The 12,262-nt window shown below is 38.2% G+C and overlaps 1 protein-coding gene across 6 annotated transcripts in view; it reads right to left on the reverse strand.

Annotated features, from left to right (window-relative positions):
• YAP1 (Yes1 associated transcriptional regulator) overlaps window positions 1–12,262 on the reverse strand; it is an 82,387-nt gene that overhangs the window by 26,269 nt on the left and 43,856 nt on the right. For 4 of the 6 annotated variants that reach the window (XM_085216305.1, XM_085216306.1, XM_085216307.1 and 1 more), the window contains exon 4: window positions 5,384–5,497. The exons of the other annotated variants lie outside the window; for them this stretch is intronic. In XM_085216305.1, coding sequence (XP_085072431.1) covers window positions 5,384–5,497 — 114 coding nt within the window. The remainder of the gene's footprint in view (window positions 1–5,383; window positions 5,498–12,262) is intronic. 6 annotated transcript variants of the gene reach the window in all.

Consider the following 12,262-nt stretch of genomic DNA (forward strand, 5'->3'; position numbering starts at 1 on the left):
AGCTAGTTCACACAATACTTGGGGGCAGATTTAATGATATATTCAGTGAATTGTATTCAGTGAAGATATCTAAATACATACATACTGCTTTTGAATAAAACAAGATTTAATTTTCTGATATGTGATAAACAACTAACAACCACTGACAATCACTACCATTTTAGAAGGGCAGTATCTTCAAAACAAAGGGGTGCTTACCAGTGAAATTTCGTCTGCCTTGGCAGATTCACACGTGCTTACTTTGATAGAAGACACTAATTCATTGAAAACTGATATTGCTCAGAATGAACACATTCTGACACGCGTCACAAAACAAGTAAGTCTTTCCCCATCCTAAGTGACGTCCTTAAATTGTTCTTCTGGAAAACGTAAGTATGGAACAATCTAATAACAACAGCCCTTTCAGATGAGTAACATCCATTTTGTGTTAGTGACAGGGCACGTAAAGAGGTTATGTCATTGATTTTGCAGATCAAAACCAACTGTGGCTCACGTGTTGCTTTTGTACGAAAATAGAAGGCGGAGCTCAAACTCAAAATCTGAAAGGCCACTGTGATCAGACAGAGGGTTTGGGCTTCTTTCTGACCAATGGCCACAAGAAGCATGGCAGCAGTTTTTCTTAGCCTTGACAATCATAGAATCATAGACAAGACAAACCAATGAGAAAAAACACGTACTAAACAATGTGTTAGGCAAGTAAGGGATAACAAAATAGCATTATGGAATACTTTTAATTTCGGTCAGTAATTCTTCATAGTTCTTCTTTGTTTTAAAGACACAATGTTCTTGCATTAGAAAAGAAAGAAGCAGAAAATACCCATGTGTATACCTTATACTCCAAACTTAATCACCACTACTATTCCTTTTCCTACTTGAGTAGTTTAATCAGCTACTGAATACAGAGCCCCTGTGGCACTTTCCATAATGATGTTAACACCATCTTGCTATCCCCTCCCCCTCAACCAAAATTCATAGAGATCTCCATAAATTATTATCACGATCCTTAAGTGAGAGTGATAAAAATGTTGAGGCAAGGATTTCTATCTGAGGTCACATAATAACCCATTTGGCAGCTCTGACATATAAAAAAAAACAAAAGGAAAGAGACTGGGATACCTAACGCGAATTTGATCACTAGCAACAAACCTCTAAAACTGAAGTTCAGAATAGAACAACAATAAAATTGAAGGAATATTGTGTTTTACTTAAACTCCTGGAGACAGGCTTGCCTAACTACCCTTATGGAGTACTACTGTTCAAATTAAGATTTGTGTCAACCCTAAAGAGACAGACAAATCAATTGCCAGTTTCCAGTATTTTTCCACTTCAAGTTCACCATCTCATTTTTCAAACTAGGTACCCTCCAAAGGCAAATTATTTCTACTTGTGCTTCAAAAAACAGTCCTACCATCTGCAAGCTGAAGTAACAGTTAAAATCCCTTTAACGGGATTTGATACTAAAGCCAATTCTTGGAAACCTGTAGCAATAAAGTTGAATGATTCCAAACTTCCAAGTGGTTCTAGGAAATTTAATTTTATAGAAAAAGCAGATGTTCATCTACTTCACCAGTTCCAGCAACTTAGAATGCCTAGCTTCATACTGAGACATTCTTTAACTACCAAGAAAACATATCAGCATCATCTGGAAGGCCTAAGAAAAACATCAGGATCTATGAAGAATGACCAATGGACAACAGTGGAAGCTGGTAAAAGGCAAAGCTGCATCATATACAAGAATGATCTGGTCAGTTCTCTTAAAGAAACAACCTTAAAAGTAGTAACATGGAGCCCCTTTCTAAGAGGCCTACAAAGACACTGAGAAAGGTTGGTCAGCATGTTTGTACCAGATGCTCCACTAGTACAAAGAATGCTGCCAACACAGGCCTGATGAAGCCCTTGCCCATCCCCCTTTCTTTGATTCCATTAATCTTTTTATGATTGTGCTTGGCAGGAAAAGACCCTCCTTTAAAATCTAGGAAGGGACTAAAGATGAGAGCTTGTCATTTCTCCTACCTCAAAATTATTCTGATGCCAAATATGTAAACCTGGAAGACCAACATCTGAGCCACAAGACTTTAGAGTAGTTTAAGCGGTGCAGCTGACGACTTCAAGCCCACTTTGATCCAAGACTTGGGTCTGATTCTGACAGATTTGAAGTTCTTATCTCCTACTTGGAGAATCAGATTTTAGACCAGCCTGGCTCCATAGCAGGATATTCTCACCAAAACTCTTATCTGATCCATTAGTCTTAAAAGACTGCTTCAGGAATCATATCAGTGATATCCTTTTATTTCTGTTTTAAACACATGAATGCAATATCCAAATTCTCTTCAGCAGTTAAATCCATAGGTGTGTCTGCCTAAAATAATTTGCTCAAACTTGATCCTCCTTCCTCCCTCTTTTTTTAGCCACATTAATGGAAAATTGCCAGCACCGCTTTTAAAAGGAGTATATGCACACCTACTACAGAAAATAAGGATGAATACAAAGTTGCCATCTGATGATGAACATACATAGAAATAAAAATGGTCTCCCTGGACTTAGAAACTCAGAATCAGAAAAGGCAAAGACTCTTCAAACCCTGTTTCTGAATACTGAAACAGAAGAGCGTGTTTGCCCATACCATTCAACACCTTTGTTTTCAGTGGTTCTTCAGATGAGTGAAAGTGGCACTATCAAATGAAAAATCTTTTTTTTCCCCTCATTTTCACTTAATGTTAGTATGATAATGATCAAAATCTTTAGAAATACCAAGACGAAGTCACCCTCCTTCAGGAAGCATTAGTAGTAAACAAAAAGAAAAAAAAAACTAAATCCAAGCCCATACATTAAAACACATTGATAGAAAAAAAAAATTATGATGTAGGAATGAGGATTTTCAACACACATTAAGCACTGAAAAGTAAACTCCTGAGTCATTCATGTTCTTTTTGGGGTCACAGCACATATTAGTTGAGATCTCTATGAGGGAAATAAATGCAAGGCTCGGTAAGTTAGCTCTGTCAAACTGATTTTCCTTCTCTACTGGAGTAGCTTAAGAAGGTCACAAGTGCGAAAACATCAGGAATAAGATTTTCCATTTTGTTGGCTCAAATGACAAAAACATAAACCACAATACAATGTGTACAACTTCAGATTTCAAGGAAAACTCCTTCAAGCTCAACAGCAGCTAGCAGCTTGTCTCTATTTGCTGTCACTCCAGATCAGAAGAGCTCACATGCTTTTTTTTTTTGCTTTTTTTTTTTTTTCTCTTCTTCCTTTCCTGCCCCTTTCAGTTACACTTGAGCTCTTTGACTGAAAAGGTCTGGAACAGATTAAAAGTCCGACCACAAAATAAAGAGCCTTGGCATGTACTCAAGCCTGTCTGGGATACACATACACAGTGGGCCCAAAAAGGGAAGCTATGCAGCAAGAAACCCTTATGCAGTCTTTTGGATATTTCTAACTTCTTGCAGTTTAACTACACAGCACATTTGATGGAGTTTCAGTATGTACAAAACAGGTTCCTTTCACCCTTAAGGTTAGGCTGTATCATCTGCAGGACTGGAATATAGTTCTGAGAAGCAAGATCCATCTCATTCATGACTTTTTTCAATTAAAGTCTTTTTCCCTCGCTCCTTTTTAATTCCAGTTGCTATATCCGGCTCATCATTTGAAACTGCAATGTAATGCAAAGAAAAGCAAAATGCTTATCTTGCAAGACTACTTATATAATTGACCTGACCATTTTGAATGCAAAAGGCAACACCGATTTTCAAAATGACTGCTTCCTTTCCAGCCTTACTCACACATTACGTAATTGTGAAGTTGCAAGTTACCCACACGCTCCTCTTGCAACATGCAAACAGGTTTGCAGCTCTGACTGCTGTTAAAGCCAAGATGGACATTTGCCAAAGTTGACAACCTTCAATATAAGCCCCACCTTTGGCTCAAGTTGCACAGTGGTTCAACCTGTCTACAAACTGGAGAGCAGTTTATAAACAAAGTGTGACAATCCAGTGTTTACTCTAAGTGCAAAGGGATGTCTAATGTGAGCGCTCAAACCTACAAAACAAAGAAGCTGAAACTGCTAACAACCATTTCAGAAAAACAAAGACGAAAACAAAACAAAACAACCTAAAAACCAGAAAAGTGACTGTTGAGTTTTGCAGCTCTGTGTTTATATGGCATTCATGGAGTTAATGCCTCTCCCAAAAGGGGCCCACAGTTGTTGTTAGGTCAACCCCTGTAAAGCTTCAAAGGCTTTGTATCCCCTCAGCCTGACCTACTCAGTGATCTGCACACTGTTTTCATTTAGTTGCACTGAGTCCAAAACTAAAGCTTGAAAACCACAGTGATCTCTTTTTTTTTTTCCTCTCTCTTTTCTTTTTTTAACCCCTACTATTTCTTCCACGTCTCTGGAAAAATAACTAAAATCCAAAAGAGATGAAAATAGTAAGCTATTAGGGAAACAAATTAAGGGAAAATTAATGCATTCAATAAAGCTTACATACAGAGGTCATGACTTTAAACAAAAACTGAAGTTGTAATACCACCTTAAATGCATCAGAACAACTACTTGGACTAAGAAACCAGTTTAGAGTTTATATGCTGCTGGTATTTCTATTCAGCAGTGCCAATATTTTATTGAAGTGCTTGCAGCTCTGCTTTTCATACAGATAAAAAAATTGCAAAAAGTTGGTACCGGTTCTGCTTTGTTAAATACTCACATCCAAACCTTGTGATCTCTAATTTCAGTTACTATTTCTATTTTCAGTAATAGCAGTCTAATTAAAATATTCGTTACCTTACAAAAAGAGGATTAAAGTCGAAACCACTCAATACTTCCTTCTGCATGGTTTAAAACAAAGTATCATCACAATCATCACTGTGACAAGCTGGAATTATAAGCTGGTATATGTTTCAAGTGTATTTAAATAGAATGAATTATTACTTAACAATGTCCTTGTTAGGGTAGCACAAAGGAAAGTATTTATTTATTTGGGAATTAAAAATCTCTTCTGTTGCAAATATTTGCAAGTCTTTGGGAAGAATGAGCTTGGCTGAAACTGTGTTCACCCACTAATAGGAACGTGTTTAGATAAATCATTTCTGAAGCCACCAGTTTAGGAACTGTATGGATCATATGGCAAAATCCCAACCCCTAACATTAGAAACTTTGGTGACATATTCCTACAGGATATGTACTAATTCCTCTTTATGTTTCCTTTAAAAAAAAAAGGATTTAAATAAGGTCTATGTTTCAAATTAGAATATGTGCTTTATATTATACTATATTATAGTATATATACTGTACTATAAAGAGTTTTCAAACTATGACTGCAAAATTAAAGCTAAGTGAACTGAAGCGAATCAAAAATTCTGAAGTGAGATGAACTTTTACCAAAGCGTGGGTCAAGCCTTGGGTCTAGCCAAGATGTTGTCTTGTTCTTATGGTTTATGTAGTAAATTTCTCCATCCTGGGTCATAGCTTGTTCCCATCCATCGGGGAGTGGGCCTGCAATATAGAAGGAAGGAGTTCATGGTGGACTCTTGTTTGCTCCAGCTGAAATTGATCTACAAAAAATTCCAACATTTTACATATATAACAGTAAATGAAACAAAAGAGTTTCAGGTTTATGTCTAGCATTTCTAGGATAAGGACAAAGAAGTGGTGGGTGGAAAAATCAAAGAACAAAGAGCACTTCTATCATCATTTTGATTTAGGATTTGGAGTTTTATCTTATAATTTATGTCTTTTCGTATGCTTCTGACACTTCCTTTTGCTATGACATTACAGTGCAAAACCAGCAATAAGTCAAGCCTGCCAGAATGAAAACAGCACCAGAAAAAAAGCATAAGCACAGAGATATCCCACCTTGTGTGGGAAAGTTTATCTAGTAATTGAGAGTCAGCAGCAGCAGCAAGACAACGACAAGACTCTGAAGCACTGTTTCTCTGACTTTTCACAAACAGTTAAAAATAAATAAATGGAAGTGACGAGCCTTAATTGCACTTCATACCATGAGTTGCAATGAAAGCGTTAAAGGCTTAGGCAAACAAAAACACAAGCCTGAAGAACAGAAGGCAAAAAAATGCAACAAAAAAGTAAAGGTAAGCACATCAGAAGCAGGAGACAAAGTGCCAGGACCAGCAGTGCTATCCCTCTATGAGCAGGAAGGCACGCTCGGGGACACCTACATTTAGAAAAGGGTAAAGGGAAATACATAGTGGCGTAGTACTGGAGTCCAACGCTAATGTCTAAATACGGAGTTCTAAAGTGTTTCCATTATGTTACAAAAGCAGCTTTGGAGAAAACAATCTTTTGCTGCTGTGCTGTTCAGGAACCACTCATTCCTGTCTCTATATGATCATGCACCTCCATCTGTATTGCGTTAGAATGAAAACTATTCTCTCAGCTACCTTCACCCCATTTTGTCTGGCAGGTGCTTTAAAAATACATGTTTTAGAATCAGATAGATACGTACTTTAAAAATACCTAAATTAGATGCAGGAAAATCTTGCCTGAACTTCTTTACATTTAAATACCATCTTCAGATGACACAACAAAAAGATTCACTACAAACATTAAGAATGTAACAGAAATTAGAACAAGAGCTGTTCCAGAAAACCATCATATTTCAGTCTCTCTTCTCACTTTTCCTCAGCATGATGTAACAACATACTACCAAAAGCCATCTGTCTGCCTGATTTAGACCAACAAACCATTCTGCACAACATAATGTTTGTGTTTATTTATGTCTTAAAATTTCAGACACAAGATTCAAAGTACGTATACACAAAATTAAAATAAATGCCTGGAATATCTACTACATCCATGTTCAAATTACATTAGCTCTTTGCCTGCCACACTGCTCTATACTCCAATTACTGCTGAAGATTTTCATTGCTTAAAGCTTTGGGGGGCAGGGACTAGATTTGTTTGGTTAATCTCAAAAGATGTTCCTGAAGGAATGTTTTAAAACAAAATAAATTAAAAGAGCAAAATCATCATTGCATTCCAGTAATACCCCAAGGCATAACAAGGACAAGAATTTCTTACTGTAGTCTTTGGCCCAAGAAATCCCCTACATAATACATTTCTATCTCTAACTCTTCTATTTTGGCCCAGAATGCTATGCCTTTCTCTAGCACTCCACAATCAGAGCTACAGGCTGCCATGTGAGGAAAAACAGCGCCCTAGCCATTGGATATTCCCTTCCTGCCCCTAACGCTCACAAAGCTTTAAACGCTGCATACAAGTAACAGCGGAACCTCAGCTTTTAGGCCAGTAAGCAGAACAGCAAGGGTGACAACCCTGAAAAATTCATAAATCCTAACACATCCACAGTATAACAGGATCCTGGGCTAGGTTAGCATACTCACAAAGCAGCCAACTGCACCATCGGATGCTATTTTATAAAATACACAGGCACACAGTGACAGGCCACACATGATCCAAGTGCAGAAGCAGATGGAGGACCAACATTTTTTGCTGACCACTAAGCCCAACACCCTCGCCGTGTGGGCAGACCTTCTCACTACCATTCTCCCTAGAGTCCTTCAAAGCCACAAACCCCTAGGAGACGAAACTCAGCAAGAAAATCTCTTTTGAAATGCAAAGCCAGAAAAACAGCTGGCTCTAGGAAAAACACAACTACCCTTGGGGTGTAGGTCCTGCTGAACACTGAGTAAAGCGTATTCTGGTCCTGCATGTTTCTTTGCAGCAAATAAGAATAAAATGCCTTTGAAGCAGGATGCCAGGAGCTGATCAGTCCACCTACCTTCTGGAAGAACACTGCTTATTAGATTCAATGATCTGATGACTAGTAGCTTCCCAGAAACCAATGCAGGCAAGGTTCTCTATCTGCTGTAGGTCTGCCTGCTCACCTGGTTGCCACAGCAACTATGCTTCCTCCTTGCTAAGTTCCACCAACAGCTGCAGAAATTGAATGTTTTTCCTAGAAAATTTTTGGCATTAGGCACTATGCTGCTTTCTTCCCTAGCCCATAATATGCTCCTATTTTTCTGCTGTTGTCCCTACGTGTTGTAATGGTAAAACAACATGTTTCTGCTGTTGTCCCTGCATGTTGAAAACTGATGAGTACCGCCTTCTGTAATTTGTTCAGTTTTATGAGCAGTTGTGATACCAAAGATTGTCAAGACAAACTCAGCATTACAGCAAGTAATGGAGGAAAAACGAAAAACCATGATGAAGAGTAGCAGACATTCACACAGAACATCTATGAAAATTCCTGCATCTCCATGTTTTCCCAAAAGGCTCAACAGAAACAGAATCCCCAGCATTGCTCCAGTCGGTGTTAGTCAACAATAGCCACGCTGGGTGCAATCTTTTTAGCACAGGCACCTGGACTGAGTAGATGGACATTTACTGCTGCTCAGTAAACAGCAGCTGTTTACTGAAAGCTGTTTGCTGTCTATCAGACTCCATAATTTCAGTGAAGCACTAAATGCATATACAGAACCAAAAAGTATAGAGGCTGTAATTTGCTTGGCCTCCAGCTATCTCACATGAGTTCCTGAGGCAAAGCCATAGAATGGCTTTGGTTGGAAGTGATCCAAGGATCAAGTCCCAACCCCAATGCCACAGGCAGGGCCACCAACTTCCAGATCTGGTACTAGACCAGGTTGCCCAGGGCCCCATCCAACCTGGTCTTGAAGCGTCTGCCTATTTACCAGATGTCAAAGGGTCTCTCTTGCAAGTACTTTTCCAGTCTTTTGTTAAACTTTCATAAACATCCAACGGGAACAGTTAGAAACAGTCGGCTCTTTAGCTTGGCGAAGAAAAGGCTCTGGGGGGACCTAAGGGTTGGGGGGGGAATTTTAATAGTGGCCTTCCAGAGCTTGAATGGGGCCTACATGAAAGCTGGGGAGGGACATTTTATAAGGGCAGGCAGCGACAGGACAAGGGGAAATGGCCTTAAACTGGAAGAGTAGATTTAGACAAGATATTAGGAATAAGTTCTTTACTGTGAGGGTGGTAAGACACTGGAAGAGGTTCCCCAGAGAGGTTATGGATGTCCCCTCCCTGGGAGCACTCAAGGTTAGGCTGGATGGGGCTGTGAGCAACCTCGTTCAGTGGGAGGTGTCCCTGCCTATAGCAATGTGGTTAGAACTAGGTAATCTTAAAGGTCCCTTCCAACCCAATCCATTCTATGATATCCTTGTGGCATGGTATCCTTCCAGTTCTGTTTGATGCTTCCTTGGTCAACTGAATACAGCTACAAACTTACTTTCAGTTCTATTATTTGCAGTTAGTTGCAAAGGAAGAGACTAGCCTTTTAGTTCAACTCACCATTTACTGCTGTATTTTAAAAGACATGGTTATCCATAAATTAGATTCCAACTTCCAAATGTAAGCCATCTTTAGAAAACCACTGATAAGGCATTCCTCTTTAACTAAATATTTATATATCGCTGTAACTTAACATAAGTACATGTAATTTTAAAAGTCTTTGTGCATGTCTCTGTTCAGCTCGTGTCTCCATTCTTGATTCCACTTTCTCAATATACCATCATTGCCATAAAAATGCAGAGCTCACTGCTGGCAGATAAAAAGCAACAGAAAGAATAACTAAAGCAAAAACATAATATAAATTCAACCTATGCTGATATCCCAAGTAAATCTCACAAGTCGTTACAGTCTCTGATGTGCAGGTGTAAAATAAATGTAAATAAAACTTCATTTTAATCACAGGGTTAATGCATATTAGATAGCATCTCTAGGTATTAAAAAAAAAAAAAAGCTCACAGACAACAAAAGAACTGAAACACCAACAGCAAGAATCACCATATGCAAACACTGACCTTCACAAACCTTCCTAATCTTCTTCTGTGAAATCATGGCACCACTGCAATTATCAAACTTTTAAAAATGATATCAAAATGTACAGAATTTACCAGGAGTCCAACTTCATTCTGTCAACCCAGTACAGCTTACAAAAAGCTACTATTAAAAATGGTAAGGAAGACATGAAACATTCATGTCATGTAGACACTTTGAAACTTGGATTTCACAACAGACCATATGCAATGCTGAATATACACAAAGCAGAATTTGTAGTATGACTGGTTACGCAGAATGGAAGCCCACAAATGAAAGCAGCATGAATCCATGAGAAGAGCTAGTTTTAGTTATTGCTACATTTCTCTCTACCCCCTGCAGTGGGAAAAAACAACCAACGGCAACACGAAGCACACAAGACGACCTTAAGTTATGACTTTGAAAGTTAATCTTCCTAACCAATCTTAAATGTGGCACTGCAACCTAACTTCAGGAGTCCATGAAATAGCACGGGGTCTACAAACTTTCACCAGGAAAGGCAATACAAAATTGCAGTGTAAGGGAAGACGAGGACAAAGACAGGTAATCTGCTCCAGATCCAATGATCCGCTGTCTGCATGCAAGCAGAATAGGCTCAAATAAGCAGCGCTGTTAAGCATGACTCAAGAAAATAAAAGTAACTGAAGAAGGGAAGTATATAATTGCACTTTATTTTATTCAATTTATATCAACTATAATTATTATAAGAAGCAAGCATTGTTTATAATCAGATGCATAATTTCACTTTAGTTGGAACTGTACATTTTTTTAGTGTTAAATATAAATAAATCAAGATAGAACAAATATCACTTTTCCTGCAGTATCTTTAAGGTACAATGGTTAAAAAAAACAGAAAAGAATGAGAAAGTTCTAAACCAATTTCTCTATATATATCGCACTGTTGGAAAAACAAGCTTGTCTTCTTCCCATTAGTACTATGAAAATGCAATCATATTTAGCAGAAGATTAAACAACAAATGTCATCTAAAAAAGCACTATGCTTCTCCATACAAACGGCACAAAACATTTTAGTAGATTGCACAATTTACTTGAGTGAGCCAGGTTCAGTAGAGCTGAGACAAAAACATACCAAAGAACCTAAAACAAAAACATCCTCCCTTTCACATACTGATGCCTTGTGGTAGAGCATTTATGCTTACTAACATTCATCAAACAGTCCATCCACAAAGTGAAAAAGCCCCTAAAAAAACTCTATCTCATGCTAATCTACATCCTCCCTGTGCCAGTTTCAATTTCAAACACACTGCTGACCTGTCTTCATCCTTACCACAAATGTTTTCTCTCCTACTTCCCGAGCCCCACTTATCCTTCTCACCCAGAAAACCCAACAGGTTTACCTTCAGTATGCAGACAACAGTTCTCCAAGTTCTGTTCCATCCCTCCTTCTCAGTTTGTTTTCCTATTCTTAATTCTAACTAATATAACCTTCAGTGACTCTCACGGCAATTCCTAAAAACCCCTGCTTTCAGATTTCACCACAGCAATTTTACTTGCAGGCTACTACAACATTCTGCAATTAAATACAGTAAAGATTGGTCTGCAGCTTCTGATGAAGGGCTACAATTAATGAGCACCATACAAGGATGCACAGAAAGAAAAACATTCTCTTGTGGACATTTTTTTTGTAAGTCAGTGACCTCCAGCTGTCCCAGGCCTTACACTTGCTTTTCCCAATCTCTCTCATGAAAGGCTCTCTCAGCACTAGGGCACGTTTCACTGCCAGCAGTACTTCAGAACGGGAAAATTCTGACTTGAAGAGGTCTCAACCTTATTTCCCAGTTCTCGAGGCCAGACTGCCAAATTAGAACATTAAGGAGCCTTATGTCTATATGACGCTGTCAGATTTAAATTCCACTGAGCTGAGTGGGGAGTTACTTGATTTTTCCATTTTTCTCACTCTTTATGAGGCCATCAAGCAAGCACAAACCACCATAAACTCAGTAGTACACAGTGACAAAACCAAGTATAAGCAGCTTCAGTAGAAACAAATATACAGTTAAAGACTGTACATGAGGATTTACCAAATAAGGTATCAAAAATGGAATCATACAATAAATACGAGTTTAATATTATTTAATCCAAAACACTTGTTAAACACAATCAAGTTAAGCACTAGTGGGTGCACTCCCAAGATCCAATTCCAAATAACACTGCCTCAACAAAACAAGTACCCATGGAATCACATTGCTAGACTAACAATATACAGAAGTTTCACTTGCTCACACACTTGCATCAATCAATTACTTTTAATTTCTTGATTTTCTTTTTAGCATAGCCCTTCATTACTGACTACTAGATTTATTTTTCAAAGATTCTTCCCCCTTAAAACAAACCATTTTGTTTACTTTTTTTTCCTAAGGATCTTCTTTTTTTTTTTTCTTTTATAAGTATATACAGCACATCCTACTTCACTATCAA

The sequence above is a fragment of the Meleagris gallopavo genome, chromosome 1 (assembly GCF_905368555.1).
Source record: "Meleagris gallopavo chromosome 1, MGAL_WU_HG_1.1, whole genome shotgun sequence".
Lineage (NCBI taxonomy): Eukaryota > Metazoa > Chordata > Aves > Galliformes > Phasianidae > Meleagris > Meleagris gallopavo.